Below are 21,665 nucleotides of genomic sequence, written 5' to 3'. Positions count from 1 at the left end.
TAATTGGGATGGGAGTGTCAGAGACAGTGCGATTGGCACAGGACAGAGCGGAGTTTAGGGCTGTTGTACATAGGGTTGCTATGAGTCGCAAGCGGACTCGACGGCACATAATAACAACAACAGAAGGCCCTGTGCTACATGCTTATGTGCATTAATTTGTTTCATTTCCTCAACAGTGCTTCAAGATAAGTAAGTACTGTTAGTATTTTTATGATCCTGATGGGAAAATTGAAGCTTAAAGAGGCTGAACTGGGCCTAGCTTGTCTGATTTGGTCTCTGGACTGTTGGGAGAATTCAGTGTAACATGAGAAAGATGAAGCAGCAAATGTTCAAGTCCCCAAGAAGAGAGGGGTCTGAGGGATACTGGTCCAACGTGACCCCCTGGGCCCCTCTGCAGGTTAGCTGCTTGAATCTCCTGCTCAGGGTCTCAGCTTTGTCATCACAGCCACTGGATAGCACCTGTGTAAATGAAGGAGCGGGCATCCCTCTAGACAGACAGCTTCATGAGGGGAACAGCTTGCAAGCTTTCGGCCCCTTTGATTCCTGGTTTTATCACCACTTGGTGGTGAAGTCACCACACCTCTGTTCCTTAGCATTCTCATCTCTGCAATGTGGATCATTATATCTGCATCCTAGCATGGTTATCAAGATTAAATTAGCTAGCAGATGTAAAGTTTCTCACACAGCACCTAATACATGGTACACATTTCATAAATACTGCTTTGAATCAGCTTTTGGATTGTCTGGCCCCTGTCCGAGCTGAGGAATGTGTCAACTTGATGTCACATTCATCACATGACAAGTTCAACTTGAGTGGGTCTCATTTTGCTTCATTGCTGCTAGTCTTTTGTTCCAAGGTAAAAGGAAGCACCTACTATGTGTCAGTCTTTCTGCCAGCATTTCACAAACGTGACTTGCTATGACTACAGCACCTTTCCTACCCTCTCAGCCTTTTCAGCTGAATATTGCTGGATTTCCCCTCACTGTTTTTTTTTCCTTCATTTTTTTAATTATTTTGTGTGTGTGTGTATCGTCAAATCAGATCTGACTGGTACAGGAGGAGATTGTCCCTCCTTCTCCAGCAGAGCATCTGGTGGATTCGAACTGCACACCTCTGGGATTGCAGTGCAGCTTCTTGCCACTAGGCCACCAGAGCTCCTCTCCTCACTGTTCTAAAGCTCCTCTAAATTCCCCATCACCAGGATGAGGACAGGTGGCTCCTGGCCTCCATTTCTTCTCCCCACTCCAGTGCTGTGGCCCAGGGTTCTCACCCCCCGAGGAGGTTAGTGACTCTCCTCAATATCTAGGGAGTAAGCGCTGTGGACCAGGCAAGAGGACTTCTGATTATTGTAAGGGCATTTAAAAGAAGCTCAGTTTACGACAGTGCAGGTGAAAGAAATGGAATAGGTTCTAAGGATTAACCTACAGTGGAGCCAACTTCTGAAAGAACCAGATAAGGAACTCACTCACCATCAGTTTTCTCAGATTCCATTTCTTGTCACTGTGTCCTCCTTAGCTAGTCCTTAGCTTAGACCTTCCTTTATAGAGCTGAGAGCAAGTCTTTGCCAGGTCCCAAGCTTGTACCTTCCACCTTGGTCCTAGAGTAAGCTCCTGATCAACCGCTCTTCAGGTTTTAGTCTACATCTTAGGGAAGAGCTCTGATTGATTATTTTGGCCCAAGTGTCCAGCCCTAGGTCATTGCTTATAGCCATGGGGCAATGCCATACAAGCCTTAAAACATTTGCCTGCAAGGGAAGAGGAAACCAAATAAAATAAGTCACCACTTGGCTACATAGGATAGCTCTGGTAGCCTTGGAGGTAAGGAATTGCATTGTCACCTCAAAGACAAGCAGTTCAAATCCACCAGCCGCTCCTTGGGAGAAGGATGGATAATCTCCTGTGCACTTTATAACCTCTGAACACCTGCTGGAGAGTCAGCTATGAGCTGGTTGGATCTGATGACAAATTGACTTCATCGAGTTTTTTCTGATGTCATGAATGCCAATATCTAGTTGAGCTAGCACTGAAAACTTCCTATGTGCTCCATATATACATATATATACATATGTATGTATGTATACATATATATGTGTGTGTATGTATATGTATATATATTTGTTGTTATGTGCCATTGAGTCACTTGTGACTCATAGCAACCCTATGTACAACAGCCCTAAACTCTGCTCTGTCCTGTGCCAATCGCACTGTCTCTGATACACCCATACCGATTACCCCAGTCACTGAATCAATCCACCTCATAGAGGGCCTTCCCCTCCTGTGCTGTCCCTCCACTCTACTAAGTATGATGTCCCTTTCCAAGGACGGGTCTCTCATTACAATATGTCCAAAGTATGTCAGATGGAGCCTCAGAATCCTTGCCTCCAAGGAGCCGCCCAGTTTGACCCTTTCCAGGACGAATCTGTTTGTTTTCCTAGCAGTCCATGGTACCCTCAATAATTCTCATCTCCAGCACCACAGCTCAAAGGCATCAATTCTCCTTCTATCCTCCTTGGTCATTGTCCAACTTTCTGATGCATAACAAGTGAGAGCAAAGACCGCGGCCTGTATCAGATGCACCTTAGTCTCTAGAGAGACACCGTTGCTCTTCAGTACTTTGGAGAGGTCCCTAACAGCATATTTTGCCATCACAATACGTCTTTTAATTTCCTGGCTACTTGTGCCGAGAGTGTTGACTGTGGAGCCAAGCAAACTATAGCTGTGAATAAGCTCAATCTCTTCGCCATCCATCCTGATGCTGCCAATTGGCCCAAGTGGTGAGAATCTTTGTCTTCTTGACATTGAGCCTCAATCCATATTTGGAGACTGCAGTCCTTGACCCTTTGCAGCAAGCACTTCAGGTCCTCCTCAGTTTAAAATCTCTCAACAATTCTGATGTATTTTTGCATAGAACACTCTGATGCAAATATTGCACATGTGCATATAACACATCATTCTCATCAGGAACTATCAGGCCAGGAGATTGCATAGGATTAAAAAGCTGTATAACACATGCATTATTTGTATAAAATTTGGTAATATCTTTGGCATAGTTCACAAGAGTTAAGTAGCTTGCTTTGGTCACACAGGGGCTAAATGATAGAAAGGGACAAGACCCCACGTGGTTTGACCCCAAGACAACTTCTCTCTCTGGTTCAATCTCCTGATTTCATGAATAGGTCACAGGGAGAGACATTTTTGGACCATTTCAGCTCAAGCTTATAAACATGACAGTTGTTGTTGTTAGGTGCCATCATGTAGAGTACAACTCACAACAATAGATCTGAACTCAGCCCTATCCTGTGCCATCCTCACAATCTTCAGCACTGTCAGGCCCTGTCACTGTGCGAATCCACCTGGTTCAGGGGCTTCCTCTCTGTCCCTCTCCCCTCCCAAACATGATGTTCCTCTCCAGGGAGTAACTTCTAGCAACATGCCCAAAGTATGTGAGATGAAGCTTTATCATTTTTGGCACCAAGGAGCACTCAGGCTGCACCTTCACCAAGACATTATCTCTTTGTTCTGTTGGCAGTCAGTGGGATGTCTAGCACTCTTTTCCAACACCACAATTCAAAGGCATCAACTCTTCTTCTCTCATCCTTAGTTATAGTCCAGCTCTTAGATGATTAGAAAATGACTGAAAAGACCATGGCTTGCATCAGGTGCACCTTATTCCTCAAACTGACATTATTGCTCCTCAATAATTTGGAGAGGACTCTGACTAAAGACTCTCTCAGTGCAATACATCTCCTGATTGTTAGTACCAAGGGTATTAATTGTGTATCAAACTAAGATGAAGTTGTTGACAGTTTCACTCTTTTCTCCATCCATCATGATGTTGCCTATTGGTCCAGTGGCTAGGATTTTTGTTTTCTTGATATTGAGATGCAATCCATACTGAACGCTGTGTTCTTGGCATAGTAGATGGCAGTGTAGATGGTCCAGAGGGCCCAGGTACCTGCCTCATTGATCCAAAGGCTGAGGTTGGTCCTGGAATAACCAGTGGACATTTTTACTCTCCACCTTTACCAAGGGAACACTGGGCAATGTCCAACTGTGACAAGTTGAAGAGGGCTGGTTGTGGTGCTCCTGGCATCTTATCTTGGGATGATGCCAAGAATCTTGTAAAGCACAGTTCCTCACAAGAAAGAATTCTCTGGTCCCAAATGTCAAATAGTACTGAGTTTGAGAAATCCTAGAGGCAGAGATTGTGAGGATGGCACAAATAGGGTAAGGTCACAGCCTGTTCATAGAGCCGTTATGAATTATAGTTGTTTCAACGGCTTCGAGTAACACCACCATAAAGTTTCCAAGGGTGTAAATATTTATTGAGTCGACAAATCTTTACAGGAGCAGACTGCCTCGTGTTTCTCCCACAGAGTGACTGAGAGATGCAAAAAAGCCCAGTGCTTAACCCACTGTGCTACCAATGTTCATTTTCAAACCCACGATCTTGGAGAGTTACTGTGGGAAGAAAATGCATCAGATAAAGCTGACCAGAGATTCTCTCTATTAACTCAGGGTCTTAAAGGAACAATGGATTCGCGCTAAGTACGAGCGACAGGAGTTTATGGCGGACGGGAAGGTCATGTCACCCCCAGGTAACATTTTCATCATGTTTCGAAGTTTGTATTCTGATGAGCTCTAGAAAACAAAGTGGCCATCTATTAGAAGCAAGGTCCAATCAAGAGATACCCCTAGCCTTCGCCCTGCCACATTCTCCTTTCCCTGAAAAGAGGTGAAGCACATTGGTTGATGGGAATTTATGGTTTGAACAGCAGAGATGTGTATTTGTCTCAAGTGCTGGCAAGCTCTTTGCACAGATTGCAGAAAGACTTCCTCATGAGCTGACCGGTTAGAGAAACAAGCCATGCTCTTGGCTAATGTCGCTCCTGGTGGGGTCCGAGGTTTGGTGAGGAGTTTGGGCTGGGCTTCCATCTCCCTTCCTGTTTGTGTAAGGAGCTCTGGTGGCCTAGTTTGTTACGTGTTGCACTGCTGACTGAAAGGTGCAAATCCACCAGCCATTCTGAGGGAGAAACATGGGCTGTCTCCTCCTGTATAGATTTACGTCTTCGAAAACCTGATGGAGGGTTACAATGAGCCAACATTGACTCAGTGGTAGAAGGTTTGGTTCTGCTTTTGTGCAAGGCCTAATAACCTCTGGTGGAAGTGTCTGCCCAGCTTCTCTTGCTCTAGGCTGATACTGATCCGGAGAGCAGTGTATGAAGCCACTGGGAGGTCAAACAAAGACACACAGACCTCTTGCTACCAAGCTGGTTCTGACTCATGGTAACCCCATGTGTTAGACCTGTGCCTCTGAGAGGTTTATTGGCTGTAATCTTTACCCAGCAGATCTCCAAGGCTTTCTGCCTCAAACTGATAATGTGAAGGGCAGTAGCTTAAAGGAAGTTGTGACGGCTCTGGTGGCTTAGTGGGTAAGGAATTGTGCTGCCAACTCAAAGTCAGGCAGTTTGAATTCACTAGTCACCCCGAAGAAAAAAGATGGACGGTCTCTTCTATGCCCTGGGCAGCCTCTGAACACCTGATGGAGGGTCGGCCAATTTGGTTCTGACTCCACAGACATTACAGGGACCTTCTTGGGACCCAGAGACAGTCAGTTCACACATATTATTCCTCACACCAACTCGGAGGTCACTCATTATTCCTGCACTCTGGGTAGTTTTGTTGGATTGATGTCTAGGTGAAGTAGTCAGACTTCATGTTTTAAGACCCCTTTCAGTACAAGCCCAGTTTCTCAATATTTAACCCTTTTAAGGGTTTAAGAGACACACTAGTGCCTGGTTACCCAGTAAGCAAGACAAGCCCAGCTCACTTGTGTTTACTAACCGTTTCACATTTTTGCCACATCAAATATTGTGCTTCTAGTTTTGATTGGATTCTAGCTCTCTCCAAACCTCACAGTATCTTCCTTCAGAATCAAAGCCCATGGCAGGGAGGAAGTACCCAGTAAGCAAAACAAACACTGCTTTACTTGTCCGTTTTGTGGTTTCTTTAAAAATTTTTTATTTTATTATTTGTGTGTGTGTGTGTGTACTGTCAAATCAAATCTGACTGGTACAGGAGGAGATTGTCCCTCCTTCTCCAGCAGAGCATCCGGTGGATTCAAACCATGCACCTCTGAGATTGCAGTGCAGCTTCTTTCCACTAGGCCACCAGAGCTCGCCTACTTGTCCATTTTTATGATTGCTTTGTGTACTCCATCCCTGAGAAAGCCAGCATCCAGGAAAAGTCAAGGAAAAAAAGGCTCTGATGAATGGGAAAGCCCAATGGAAAGTATAAAGCCACCCCAAAATTGGCTCCAAATGGGACGCTGTGTCCTACAGCTAAAATTACCAAGTTGAGACATTTGGGCAGCTGATGAAAGGCTTGTTCAACCTGAAATTTTGGGCAGCTGATGAAAGGCTTGTTCAACCTGAAAGCCTATGTGCTTAGTGAGCTGTGTGTTCATTCTAAGGTCGTGAACACTCAATTGCCTCTCATCTTTGCTTGTCCAAGGTTACCGAGAGGGATTCCTGTGGAAGCGGGGAAGAGACAATGCACAGTTCCTGCGGAGAAAGTTTGTCCTTCTGGCCAAAGAAGGCCTCTTGAAGTACTTCACTAAAGAAGAGGTAAGAGGCCAGACCTTGGGGAGCCCTTCTCTCAGCACTTGGCCCTCAACCCACTGAGGGCTACTTTTTTTTAAATTTTTTTTTTATTTTTGTGTGTGTGTACCGTCAAATCAGATCTGACTGGTACAGGAGGAGATTGCCCCTCCTTTCCCGGCAGAGCATCTGGTGGATTCGAACCGTGAGCCTCTGGGATTGCAGTTGCAGCTCCTTGCCACTAGGCCACCAGAGCTCCCCGAGGTCTACTTTTAAAATAGTCCCTTGTGGATGAGGGAGCCCTGGTGGCACAGTGCTTATTTGCTTAGCTGCTAATCAGAAGGTTGGCTGTTTGAACTCACCAGCTGCTCTATAGGAGATAGAGACGTCAGTCTGCTGTTGTAAGGACTCTAGAAACTTACGGGGCAGTCCTTTGTCCTATCCTGTCCTATACTGGACAACAATGGATTTGGTTTGGGACTTTTTTTTCTTTAATTTAGTTTGTTTATTTTTCATTTCAATGAACATCTACAGAGATTTTGGAATTCCATTCATTCATTGTTGCACCCTTCTCCCCGCACACCCCCCTCCCCCTCCTCCCCTTTGCTCCTCTCCTTGAAAAGCTAAGGAAAAACTCCCTCATTGGTACGCAATCCCCCTGCACCTCCCCAAACCCCACCACCCACCCCCAAATATAATCCACTCTGCAACCCTCATTACATACTCCTACGATAAAAATAATGCCCTAAAACATAATACTTTTAGACTATTCTCTCCCCCATAGACTTCAATGCCATAAACATATTTCATCCAGTTTTTCTCAGTCTTACCCCCACCCCAATGCCAGCCTCATTCTACAACAGTGGCACCGTATAGCATTTGTCCCTTTGTGACTGAGATACCTCACTCAGCATAATGTCCTCCAGGGTCACCCATTTTGAATAATATTGCATGAGTTCCTTGTTTTTCAATGCAGCATATTATTCCATTGTGCAAATATACCACAGCTTCTCTACCCATTTGTTTGTTGATGGGCATTTAGGTTGTTTCCAACTCTTTGCTATTGTAAACAAAGCCGCGATAAACATGGGTATGCATATATCTACTTGGATGTCATTTATGGTCTCTTTAGGGTATATTCCCAGTAGTGGAATTGCTGGGTCAAATGGTATCTTTATTTGCAACTTTTTGAGAAAGCGCCACAATGCTTTCCACAGTGGTTGCACCATTTTACAGTCCCACCAACAGTGAATCAGGGTTCCAGTCTCTCCACAACCTCGCCAGCATTGGATAATCTAATATTTTTGTGGTGTTTGGTGCTATGGTGATAGAGTCTGTAGTGAGTTTCGATGCTCACTCAGAGACCAAGCATCTCTGGCAATTTGACTCCACCAGCGGCTCCTGAGGAGGAGAGTGTTGAGAAACCACCCATCACAATTTATAGCCTCATAAAGCGGATGGAGGGTCACTATGAGTCGGAACAGACTTGATGGAAGTGAGGCATTTTTGTTCTTTTTTTAATGGAGAATCTCAGTCAAATAAACTTCCAACATTCTGCTACTATTTCCTCTTTTATATAATCTTTCCAGCCTGCTAAAACACATGCCTCCTGCTTGCCTAGGCCTGTCCGTGGCATTTGGTGACAGTTTGATTTTATTTCGTTAATTCACTCAAGAATTGCTTTTTGAGTACCTACTATGTGTTAGATGTTGTCCTAGGAACTGAGATACAGCAGTGAAGTCAACAAAGCTCCTGTTCTCGTGGTGCCCTCATATAAGTGGAGGGAAAAAGAAACAAAGCATCAACCAGTATGTAATTGACTTGCTAATACTCATTGCTGTTGATTTGGCGCACTCATAAGTTGACCTTACAGTGGGTTTTCAGAGGCTGTAAATTATACTGGAGGAGATTGCTCAGCCCTCTTCTGTGGAGCTGCTGGTAAGTTTAAACAGGCCACTTTTAGATAGGAGCAGTGTAACTCTGTATGGACCAGTAAGTATTAACAAATTCTGTGAAGAAAAGTGGCAGAGTGAGGGATTAGTGGTGAGAATTGAAGAGGCACTCAGGGAAAACCATAAATTTGTTAGGAATGGCCTCTCTGATGTCACTGGAGCAGAGAACTAAATAAAATATGAGGAGTAGATTCTGTGGCTATCTGGGAAAGGATAGAAGGGGTGAAAACCCTAAGCAGGGCTATGCTTAGTACACAAGCCTTTGTGACAATTACAAAATAGTGGTCTCTCTGAGGGGGGCAGCTTCCTTGGGCAGTTATTGCTTGCCTTCTCAACCTTGGGGTTTGCACTGCACAAACTGCTTCGTCACAAGCCATAGTCCTGGCCTGAGTTAAGGGTGGAATAGGAGATTCTGAGGGGTGTCAAGAAGGTCGAAGGGACTGGTATAGCATGAGCAAAGAGGTTTGCGGGAGATGAGGTTACACAGAAGAGGGCTTTATAGGTCAAAGCAAGACTTTACATTTTGTTTCAACAGATTGATTTAGATACAGTTTGCACATCATATAATTCATTCACTTATAAAGTTCATTGGTTTTTAGGATATTCATAGGTAGGTGTACAGTCAGTTGTAGAACATTTTTATCACTTTAGGAAAAATCTTTACAGCCCTTAGCGGCAGTCGTCCGTCTCCCCTGGCCTTAAAAAGACCATTGCCTTGCGGAGGTTCCAGCTCATAGTAGCCCTATAGGACAGAAAACAACCACTTATTTCTCTCTTGGAACAGCTGGTGAGTTTTGAACTGACAACGTTTTGGTTAGCAGTCAAACATTCAACCACTCCGCCATCAAGCTTCTTCCTTTAGTTTTAGGCCACCACCAATCTACTTTATATCTAAGATTGCTTATTTTGGACTTTTCTCCAAACAGGATTGCATGATATATGGTCTTTTTTTATTCTGGTGCCCTAGTGGATAGAGTTGCACCCAAAGGCAGGCAGTTTGAACCCGCCAGCTGCTTCAGAAGCAGTGTGTGATTTTTCTGTGTGATTTACTACCTCTGACAATCCAGGCAGAGCTATGAGTTATTTCTGACTTGAGGGTGGGCTTTTTTCCCTTTTAAACTTATTTCTATTTATTTTTTATTAGTGTGTGTGTGTATGTGAGAGAGAGAGAGATCTAATCCGACTGGCACAGGAGGAGATTGCCCCTCCGTCTCCAGCAGAGCATCTGGTGGATACGAACCGCACACCTTAGGGATTGCAGCGCAGCTTCTTGCCAGTAGGCCACCAGAGCGCCCTTCCAGTTTAAAGTTAGTATTAAGTTTTCAGAGCCTGCTCATCTATGGTGTAGTATCTCCCAGTCCTTCATTTTTTTACTGCTGGATAGTAACCCACTATTGGTGAGCCAGTCTTTGGAGAGTTATACTGCTAACCCCAAGGCCATATTCTCTGGCAGTTGGAATTCATTGACAGCTCAATGGGTGAAACATAGACAGTCTCTTCCCTTGCAATTTAATTTATAGACTCTAAAATCTGCTAGAGGCTCAGATATGAGTTGGACCCAACTCCATAGCAATGAGAGGGGGGGGCATGAACATATTACATTTTAATTCTTTCTCAGCCAATGAATATTTGTTTAATTTGCTTTCACTATTTGGCTAGTGTGGATGATGTTGATATAATAGTCATGTATAAGATGTTTTTCTTCTTTTTTATGTATAAGTTTCTTTGTGGGCATAGGTTTTTCTTTTTCTTACGTGTATATTGAGAGTTCATGTGGCTTAGTGGTAAGGCGTTGCATTGTGTTGTCAACCCAAAGATGTTTTGAATTCACCAGCTGTTCTAGGGAGAGAGATGAACAATCTCCTCTCATGTGATTCACTGCCTGATGGGAGTCAGCTATACATCGGTTCCAATTAAGTTCACAAATAAGTACATCTTGGAGTAGAATTGTGGGGTCTTATGTTATTGCTATGTTTATCTTTTTGGAGGACTTTCAAATTGTTTTTCACAGTGGTAGTGCCATTTTTCATTCCTGTTAGCAGTGGACAAGGCTTCTGCTTGCTCTATAACCTCAGCAATACTTAATATATAACTTTTTTTACATCTTAGTGGGGTGAGGTGGTATTTCATTGTGGTTTTGATCTGCATTTCTTTGATGCTTATTGGTGGTAATGTTCATGCACATATTGGCTATTTGTATATTTTTTTCAGAGAAATATACATTCAGATTCTATGTCCATTTATTTAGAGTAAAAATCCACCAGTTCAGGTGGATTTACAGCCTCTGAAAATCCACTGGAGGGTCAGCTCTGAGTCACTTCCTACTTCATGACAATGAGTTTGAGTTAATGAAAAGTTATTTTAAAAAAATCCCAACACATCTCATTGCTGTTGAGTTGGAATCAACATATCACTGACCCTCCAGTGGGTTTTCAGAAACTGTAAATCACATAGGAGGAGACTGTTCATCTTCCTCCATGGAACAGTTGATGGATTTGAACCACCTGCCTTCAGGTTGGCAGCCCAACTCCTTACGCACAAAAGTTACATAGTTGTTGGGTGCCATTAAATTGACTATGACTCACAACATCCCTATGAACTACAGAGTTGAATCTTGCCCTATCCTATCCTGCTCCATCTTCACCAATATGCTTTTTATTTGTGGTTTTTTTGTTTTTGTTATTTTATTATTTTTGTGTGTGTGCACCATCAAATTCTGAATGTATGGAGATAGGACACTGTCATATACCCTCCCCAATTTTGAAACTTGCTCTGTTCTGACGACTGCCTCCTGGTCCAAATATAGGTTTCACATTAGCACTATCTATCAAGTGTTCTGGAATTCCCATTATGCAGAACAGATTATCCAGGAGGCTGGGTTGTATGAGGAGAAGTGTGGCATCAGGATTGGTGGAAGGTTCATCAACAGTCTGCGTTATGCAGATGACACAACCCTGCTTGTTGAAACTGAGGAGAACCTGAAGTGCTTGCTTCAGAGGGTCAAGGACTGCAGCCTTCATTATGGATTGAGGCTCAATATCAAGAAGACAAAGATTCTCACCACTGGGCCAATTGGCAACATCAGGATGGATGGTGAAGAGATTGAGATTGTTCACAGCTTTAGTTTGCTTGGCTCCACAGTCAACACTCTTGGCACCAACAGCCAGGAAATAAAAGACGTATTGTGATGTCAAAGTCTGCTGTTAGGGACCTCTCCAAAGTACTGAAGAGCAATGGTGTCATTCTGGAGACTAGGGTGTGCCTGATACAGGCCATGGTCTATGCAACCACTTGCTATGCATCAGAGAGTTGGACAATGACTAGGGGTGATAGAAGGAGAATTGATGCCTTTGAGCTGTGGTGCTGGAGAAGAGTACTGAATATACCATGAACTGCTAAGAAAATGAACAGGTTCATTCTGGAGAGGGTTAAATCAGACTGCTTCTTGGAGGCAAGGATCTGAAGCTTTCTCTGACATACTCTGGACATGTTGCAAGAAGGGACCAGTCCTTGGAGAAGGACGTCATGCTTGAGAGTGTGGAGGGACAGTGCAGGAGAGGAAGACTCTTTATGAGGTGGATTTATTCAGTGACTAGGATAATTGGGGTAGGTATGTTGGAGACTGTGAGATTGGCACAGGATAGAGCAGGGATTAGAGCTGTTGTACATAAGGTTGTTATGAGTCACAGACAACTCGATGGAACATAACAACTATCATCAAATTGGATCTGACTGGTACAGGAGGAGATTGCCCCTCCTTCTCCAGCAGAGCATCTGGTGGATTAGAATCACAAACTTCTGGGATACCAATAAGCTTGTTGAGGGGCTTCATTTCTTATAGTTACATAGTTCTCTATATATTTGACAAGTACCTTAGGGAGCTCTGGTGGCTTGTTGTTAGGTGCCACTGAGTTGCCTGAGACTCATAGCAACCATATGTACAACAGCCCTGAAGCCTGCCCTATCCTGAGACAGTCTCGCTGATTCTGATCCATTGCCCTACTTACTGTATCAGTCCATTTCATCTGTGGTGGGTCTTCCTCTACTGGGCTATTTCTCCACCCTCCTGAGCATGATGTCCTTCTCTAAGAACCAATCCCTCCTGGCCACATGCCCAAAACATGTGAGATGGAGCTTCAAAATCCTAGCCTCCAAGGAGAAACTTAGCTTTACCCTCTTTAATACATACTTATTTGTTTCCTTGGTGGTCCATGGTATGTTCAGGACTCTTATCCAGCACCACAACTCAAAGGCATTGATACTTCTGTCATCCTTAGTCACTGTCCAGCTCTTTGATGCATAGCAAGTAATCGTGAAGACCATGGCCTGGATCAGGCACACTTTAGTCTCTAGACTGACATCGTTGGTTCTCAGGACTCTGGAGAGGTCCCTGACAACAGATTTTCCCAGTGCAATTTGTCTCTTGATTTCCTGTCTGCTGGTGCCAACTGTGTTGATTGTGGAGCCGAATTTATCAGCTGTGCTGAGGGAGAAAGCTGAGCAGTCTCCTCCTGTACGATTACTGCCTCTGAAAACCCACTGGAGGGTCAGTTCCAGCCTGACAGTACACAACAGCAAATACCTCAGAAGATAGAGAATTTATGAAAGGCAAAAAATGGTTTTGGATTTGAGTGATGCACAAATGTGAGTGAGTCACTGGAGGATGTTGAGCAGAGAAGTGATATGATGCGACCTAGACATTTGACAGGAGCATTCTGGTGGAGAGGGAGGAAGAAAGAGCAGAAGGAGAAGGATTTAGGAGACTGTTTGAATAACCCAAGTGAGGAATAATGTGTATCAGAAAAGTGATGGAGGAAATGGTTAGAAGATCTAAACTGTATTCTGGATTTTGGAGTTAGAACCAATAGGATTTACTGAAGGGTGGATAATGGGACATGAGGGAAAGAGGAATCAAAGGTGATCCCTGGTTTCTGCCCTCTGCACTTCGAAGGACAGATCTGTCATTTGTTGAGATGGCAGAGTTTGTTTCCTGAGGGCATGATCAAGAGTCATTTTTAGTTTGAGATGATTATTAGTCATCTAGACATTGAGAAAGAAGTTGGATTTTTGAGTCTGGGGATTTAGGGAAGAGTTAGGAGCTGGAATCTTCAGCACATAGACTGGTTTCATTTATAGAACTGGCTGGGATCACCTAGCTTGGCAGTGTGGAAAGATGCCCCGAAGGCTGAGTGCTTTAACTATATGCTCTTAACTATATAGCTCTATGCTATATGCGCATAGCTGACCCTCCAGCAGATTTCTGGAGGCTGTAAATTGCACAGGAGGAGACTTGCCCATCATCTTTCTTTCAGGGAGCAGCTGGTGGATTAGAACCATCAGAAAGGTGCCACCTTGGGGTTAGCAGGGCAGCAACCTGTAGACTACACCACCAGAACTCCCTACCCAAAAACTTGTTGGCTTCAAAGAAAACTGTTGTGTTTCTTACAATCGTGTGGGTCAGGAATTCAGGCAGGCCTCAGCTGGAGAGTCTTCCCTTTCATGAAGCTTCAGCTGGGTTACTCCCTTCGCTGCATGCAGATAGTGACAAAACTATTCGTAACTGTCAAGTAGGAACTTGGCCCTCCAGAAGGTTTTAGAGGCTGTACACTCATGAGAAGAGATTATCTTTCTCCCTGGGAGTGGCTGATTGATTCAAACCATTTGTCTTTGGGTTGGTAATACAACTCCTTACCACAGCTCCCTTGCAGCAAAATTGGATTTTTAAAAAAAATTCTCAAAATAACCCATCTCCATAATAAAAAAAAATCATAATAAGATTTTAAAGAGGAAAAGTCTTTTAGTAATCTTCAGATATAATTAATATTAAGAACTTGGTTATATATCCATCTATACATTTTATTGGACATATTATATATTATATCTTGGAAGGAGGCGTGGCATCCACTTCCATAATAGCTTGCCTCCAGAAACCCTGTGAACCTGGAGAGAGGATGAGAGACACCCAAGAGTTGAGGACTTTCCTTCATAGGGTCGCTATGAGTCACCTGCGACTTGATGGCACTTAACAACAACATATATGAAATGAAAATATACTTTTATATATAACATATTTATGCAATATTTCATGTTATATATTATTGCATATATATACTCGCATCTATAGTCTCTACTATGCATCCTGTCTTGGTCTCACACATGGAGCCTTCCATAATGGTTGCACCATTTTACACTCCCACCAACAGTGAATAGGGGTTCCATTTTCTCCACAACCTCACCAGCGTTTGTTGATTGCTACTCTGTTAAATTTTGCTATTCTTGCTGGGGTGAGATAATATCTCATAGTTGTTTTGATTTGCATCTCTCTTAGAGCCAGGGATTTTGAACATTACTTCATGTGCTTGTTGGCCATCTGAATGTCTTTTTTGGTGAAGTGTCTGTTCATATCCTGTGCCCATTTTTCTATTGGATTATTCACCTTTATCTTGTTGTGGTGAAATGCATTGTTTTTCATTGCTGCATAATATTCCATTATGTGAATGTACCATAGTTTTTCTACCCATTTGATTGTTGATGAGCATTTGGGTTGCTTCCATCTCTTTGCTATTGTGAATAATGCAGAAATAAATGTGGATATATCTGTTTGAGTCATGTCCCTGGTTTCTTTAGGGCATATTCCCAGTAGTGGAATTGCTGGGCCAAATGGTATTTCTGTTTCCAAATTTTTGAGAAAGCGCTAGATTGCCTTCTATAGAGGCTGTACCATTTTGCATTCCCATCAGCAGTGAATAAGCGTTCCAATCTCTCCATAACCTCAGTAGCATTTGTTGTTTGCTACCCTGTTGAACTTTGCTGGAGTGAGATACTTTGAAGTTGTTTTTATTTGCATCTCTCAGAGAGAGAGGGATTTTGAACATTTCTTCATGTGTTTGTTATGTGTATTTCTTCTTTGGTGAAGTGTCTGTTCATATCCTGTGCCCATTTTGTGTGATTAGGTTGTTTCTCTTTTTTCTAGTTGAGGTGTTGGAGTATTCTATAAATTTTAGATATAAGACCCTTATCAGGTCTATCATTGCCAAATTTATTTTCTTAGTCTGTGCATTTCTTTCTTACCCTGTTTGAGAAGATTTTTTGATGTGTGTAGGAATTCTATTCTTAGAAGCTCCCACTCATCTATTTTATTCTGTCCTTGTTATAGGTCAATTATGAAATTTTTTGTGTGTTACTCTGTCCAAAACTCCAGCCACTAGGTACTTGTGGTTCCTAAGCACTTTAAATGTGGCTAAGTGTGAGTAAGGAACTGAATTTTCATTTTCATTCAACTTTAATAAACTTACCTAACCACACATGGCCGGTGGCTACCATAATGGATAGCGCAGGTCTAGATGATTTTGAGTCGTATTGCTCTGTCACCAGTTCTGCAGGAAAGCAGGAAAGTGTTTTTCTTCCAGTCTCTTCATAGTCTCCGAAGTTTTCTGATTGTGCTTCCCTGCTGACTGTCAGCACCTTCACTCTCCTCTTTCTCTCTCTCAGGGGAAAGGCCCCAAAGCCGTCATCAGCATCAAGGACTTGAATGCCACCTTCCAGCCAGAGAAGATAGGGAACCCCCACGGGCTGCAGATCACCTACAGGAGAGACAGTGGCACCAGGAACCTGTTTGTGTATCATGAAAGTGGGAAGGTGAGATGGTTGTGATTTTCTGTGCTGGCCTCCAACTCCACCCACCCCAGGACTCGGCAGATCCAGTCTACCAACCCCTCACTTTGGAACTTGCTCAGCTCCCTCTTGCTCTTTGCCTTAATCTACTGTCACCTCCAGGTCAGTGACAGAAAGAAGAAGAATGGAGAGGAACCTGGCAAGGTAGCACCAACCAGAGTTGTATTAGTAGAGGGGACTGTGTCCAGGGATGACAAATTCTGAATGTGCCAGAGATTCTGAACATGGGAGGGTGCATGGCTAGCAGCTTGGGCGGACAGGGTTTCTCAGCGTGTTGTCCTGGACCAGCTGCAGTGGCTGCACCTGGGAGTTTGTTAGACTTTCAAGCTCAGTCCAGATCTGCTGAATCAAAAGCTATAATTGACACAATCTCGGCTTGATTCCGATGCTTACATCAGCTTGGTCAGTGAATAACAGGCCAATGGTACAGATCCGAGAGAGGAGGCTGGTTCAGAGCCTGAGCCAGGTCATGTGACATTGTAAGGGGGCAGGCCAGTGGGGTTGGAAAGGGATAAGGTGGGGCTGACTTTTCTGAGCCTCTCTTGGCTCTATGGCAGGCACTGTTTTTAGCGATAGTTGTACATCATATCTTAATCCTCAAAACAACCTAGGAAACTGTTTGTCCCCATGCCACCTGAGCAATGGGCATGTTATTATTGGTCAGGCAATTTAGTGTCCAGCTGACAATTCCTGAGCCAGCACCCATTTCACCACCTCATATGCCCCTGCTGGAGTGAGAACCCTTGACAGAGGGACCAGGAGCCGGATGCACATACTAGACCCATCCAAGGACACGCAGCATTAGATGCTTGGTAGTGCAGAGGCTGCCCACCCTTCAGCAGACTTCCTGTTTTCTCTGGAATGAGGGCAGGTGTAATCTGACACCCAGAAGGCATAGTATGGAGAGCCCAGGTTTGTAGTAAGAAGTCGGAGCATGACTGTTGCTCCTCCACTGTGTTGCTCATGTAGATTCTTTCCCCTCCTGAGTCTGTTGTTTCCTTGTCTGTAAGCAGGATTATAACATCCACTCCTCCTCCACCAGTGAGGTTTGAGAGTTGAGTGGCCATAGACCAGGAACATAAGAATATTTCAAACCAGTGAGGTGGGTCACAGACACTAGCTGCTGTGGGCTGATATTTACTTATTATGATTGCAGCAGCTAGAGAAGGCACAGTCTTGTGGGCATTTTCAAACCTGTATCTTTTATTCATTCAACAAATTCACTTTTGCAGTCAATCCTTATGATGCTCTTTCAATGTACAGAGCACTCTGGTGAGTTCTGGAGGATGTGATGGTAGGGGTCAGGGTAGAGCCATGAGTCTCAAGGATCCCACAGTCAGGGAACTAGGCCCCACATGCCATGCTGGAGATATGTCAGCTGTCTACTCGCTGGGGCAAGATGGTTCAAGAGGCCTTCTAGAGAAAGGAGCTTCTTTTAAGATTGTGTGATTACTCTGAAAAGCAGCATAATGCAAACTAGTTTACAGGGGACAAGATGGGAAAGATATAGAGGTTATTTTAAGGCCGGGAGGTATGACTGGGCCTCGTGAGAGATTAGAATCAGAGACTGTGGTATGGATATGAGAGACACAGACAGACAGATAAAAGAGAGATGCACTTCTCTTTGCCACAGGCATAACTTATTCCATGACACCAGAGGGGTACAGGTAATAGCTTTCTTTTTTGTTTCCCTAAATTCAAGGCTCCAAGGTTGCTGTGACTTCTACCCTAGGGCTGGTGAGATCTTTTCTGACTAGTCCAGCTCCCCTAAAAAAAAGATTGATTTTATCTGCATCTTGGGACTTGTGCTGCCCAAGAGACATGAAGGAGATGCTAGTTCTCAGTCTCTGGTGGACCTTCTGCTTTTACTCCTTGTCCAGACTGGCTTGGTCCAGAAGATGGTGGCCATCACTTCCACACCAGTCTCTGCCAGGGAAACCTTTGTTGAGGTGCCCATGGTCTCTGACACTTAGGCTCCCTGGCTTCTTCCCATTCACTCAGCACGGTGCACCAGAGACCTCGGTCTGGGTTCTCCAGTTAATTGCCTATGAGGTGGCTGCAGACTCATGCCTGTAGGAGCCGAGCAGGCTACTTAGGAAGAGCAGTGTGGCTCCAGGGAGCACCAGTGGCACAGCCTGGAGAGGGCTGCACTGCTAACCCGAAGGCGAGCCTCTCTGACAGTTTGAACACACCAACAGCTCTTCAGGAGAAAGATAAACATTGTCCTCCTGTGCCATTTACAACCTCAGAAAGCCAATGCAGGGCCAACTCTGAGTCGATTCTGATTCAATTTCAGTGAGTCTGAGTCAAGCTATAATGTGGGTAGGTATGAGGAGTTGGGTTCTGGCAAGTGGGAAAATTTGTTACAGGATTGAAACAGACAAGACTGGAGACCAAGCAAAGCATTTCTACCATCTGAGTCTGTCGCACTCTGCCAGTATGTGACTGAGAGACCTGCCAGTATAAAGTCCTGGATGGGTCTTTCCTGGGGGAAGGCCATTCCTTTAACATGCAAGAACCAAGATTCTTAACCTTGGGAGTCAAGAGAGCTCAGAATTTCACAATACTAAGTTTGGATACTTGACCTAGAAAGAGAAACCATATTTCATTCCTGTGATACCATATTAAAATTAATTTCTTAATCAGTATATTACACACATAAATGTGTAATAGCATTGCAGCTACTTGAACAAGTCTTTCAGCCATCTCAATTTTAAATTCTTCAGAGAAAGAGTCTGATAGGCTCAGCCTGGCCTCCGCACAGATACAGCCCCGGTCCATTTGCTGTGGTCAAGGAGACAGGTTAATTTGAACAGCAAATAGAGTTGACTGTGGGAGGTATGTAGGTGGTGTGGATGGAACAGTTCCTATAGACACAAGGCTGAGGCTGAGTAAACAACCAGAAAGCTATCTATTACATATAGGGTACGAATGAATGAGTAGGGTATTGTTGGAAGGAGGTATACGTGAGGATGAAGAGTGAGGGAGTTTTTCAGCACAAAGGGCATCTGTGAGGGAGACCGCAAATCCTTCTGAATGGAAGTTTTTCAGAGATTTAAGTAAATCATGTTAAGAAGTCATGTAAGCCATAGAGAGGATTTAATGGAGAGCAGCAAAGAAGAGGCTGTGCTGGTTAGATACAGTGAGTGACTTCTTTTTTATTTTATTTTATTTTATTTTATTATTTTTTTTGTGTGTGTACCGTCAAATCAGATCTGACTGGTACAGGAGGAGATTGTCCCTCCTTTCCTGGCAGAGCATCTGGTGGATTCGAACCGTGTTCCTCTGGGATTGTAGTTACAGTGAGTGACTTCTATGTGAGAGGTGAGGGGGCCAGTACGTCCAGCCAGTGCATTCTCCCAGAGCAATGGCAGAATGGTCCGAGCCAGCTTTGGCCCATGTTGCACAGCAGACAGAGAGCTTCCCTTGTCCACCACCCAAAAGTCAGTCTTCGATATCTGAGGAAAAGGCTCTCTTAGGCCTTTGTTTCTCAAAATGTGATCCCCAGATCAGGAGCATCAGCATCACCTGGGAGCACGTTAGAAATGCACATGCTCGCAATCCCAGAGGTACACGGTTCAAATCCACCAGATGCTCTGCCGGAGAAGGAGGGAAAATTTCCCTTCTGTACCAGTCAGATCTGATTTGACGGTACAAGCACAATAAATAAATTTAAAAAAATGCACATGCTCAGGCTGCACCTCAAACTTACTGAATTGGAATCTGCAGTTCATCAAGATCCTCGGGAGACTTGTATGCACATCAGAGAATGAATAGTACTGTCCTAGGCCGTTACAAGGAGTCTCTGGGTAGCCCAAATGTTTAGACACTGGAGATATTAATTGAAAGGTTGGTGATTCAAAGCCACCCACAGACAGAGACACCTGAAAGCAAGGTGAGACAATCTGCTTTGACAGGTGACAGCCTTGGAAACCTTGGCAGCAGTTCTATTCTGCACACAGGGGGTCACCAGGAGTAATAATCAGCTCAATGGCAACTTGAGACAACAGCAAGGCCATTGTGTGATGCCCATGTGGCTCTCTCGGTCCTTTCCCATGGGTCCGGGATTTTCCGTTTCAGGGACTTTGTCAGTCCTCCCTGGGAGCAGGATGGAACTCCTGAAATTGTGTACTCCAGGGTACACATGTGGGTGGCTGCTTGAATGCCTGTGCCTCAAACCTGGTGAGCCAGCTAGCCTCCTGCCACCAGCCCTATCCCCGCTTCCCATCTCACCATTGTCTGTCTGTTGCATTTTCCTCTGTAGGAGATAGTGGACTGGTTCAATGCCCTTCGCGCAGCTCGTCTGCAGTACCTAAAGATGACCTTTCCTGATCTTCCAGAATCTGAGGTGAGTCAAATGTGGGTCCCCGGCTTGAGAGTCTCCTTTCTGCCTCCTTCCCATCTCCTTTTTTGGTGATTCTAAAGACACTCAGAGGCCGGACTGAGTTTGTTTGCAGGCTTGGTCTTGAGACCAGATGGGCACCACAGCATCTGCTGGAATATGATTCCTACACAAGATGGCATTCCAAAAGGATGCCAGCTCCTTCAAGATGCATGGCTGCTGTGCCAGAGGGAAGGGGCTCAGGACTTGACTCCTTCCACTAAATGTACTCAAAATCTTCAACACACCCAGAACACTCAAAGCCTCTGAGTTGCTTCTAACCTCATGATGATCCTCCATCAGTTGCTTAAGGAATACATGTTTTATTTTATTTTATTTTTTTATTATTTTTGTGTGAGTGTACCGTTAAATCAGATCTGACTGGTACAGGAGGAGATTGTCCCTCCTTCCCCGGCAGAGCATCTGGTGGATTCGAACCGTGCGCCTCTGGGATTGTAGTTGCAGCTCCTTACCACTAGGCCACCAGAGCTCCCCTATGTTTTATTTTTTTAAGTTTTCTTTTTTGCGTGAAAGTTTACAAATCATATTGACTCTTCTTTCAATCATTCATACACATTTTGTTTTATAAGATTAATTACTATTAAGGGACCTCTGGTGGCCTAGTGGCAAGAAGCTACACTATAGTCCTGAAGGTGCATGGTTCGAATCCACCTGAAGCTCTGCTGGAGAAGGAGGGGCAATCTCCTCCCATGCATGTCAGATCAATTCAACTGCACATAACAAGCAAAAAAAAAATTAATTACTATTGATGTGTGTAATTAATTAATTACAATATCTGACTCACCTCTTACTATGTGTTGCCTTTTCCTTCACCCAACTTATCTTTTTTCTAAAGATAAAAGGTAAAGAAAGATTTATTAGAAAGCTACATCCCAAAGGAACAGACCTTCCTCTTTGAAAGGAAATAATGGAGGAGAGGCCCAACTTATCTTTTTATTTTACTCCCCCTTCCCTTCCTATCTCTGGCAACCATCCAAGAATATCTGTGTGCAGACCTTTTCTTAGCTTTTTAAAATAGTGGTTTTACACCATAATAGG

At 44.0% G+C, this 21,665-nt stretch overlaps 1 protein-coding gene across 1 annotated transcript in view; it reads left to right on the top strand.

Moving 5' to 3' along the window:
- The window catches only part of ADAP2 (ArfGAP with dual PH domains 2), a 40,304-nt gene that overhangs the window by 7,318 nt on the left and 11,321 nt on the right, over window positions 1–21,665 (top strand). Inside the window, exons 4-8 of the mRNA XM_006891064.1 lie at window positions 4,519–4,598; window positions 6,109–6,114; window positions 6,514–6,626; window positions 16,043–16,189; window positions 20,490–20,573. Of these exons, the coding sequence (XP_006891126.1) occupies window positions 4,519–4,598; window positions 6,109–6,114; window positions 6,514–6,626; window positions 16,043–16,189; window positions 20,490–20,573 (430 nt within the window). The remainder of the gene's footprint in view (window positions 1–4,518; window positions 4,599–6,108; window positions 6,115–6,513; window positions 6,627–16,042; window positions 16,190–20,489; window positions 20,574–21,665) is intronic.

The sequence above is a fragment of the Elephantulus edwardii genome, unplaced genomic scaffold (genome assembly GCF_000299155.1).
Source record: "Elephantulus edwardii isolate Elephantulus edwardi_28Jun2011 unplaced genomic scaffold, EleEdw1.0 scaffold00094, whole genome shotgun sequence".
NCBI lineage: Eukaryota > Metazoa > Chordata > Mammalia > Macroscelidea > Macroscelididae > Elephantulus > Elephantulus edwardii.
This window is presented reverse-complemented; position numbering and strand designations above follow the sequence as displayed.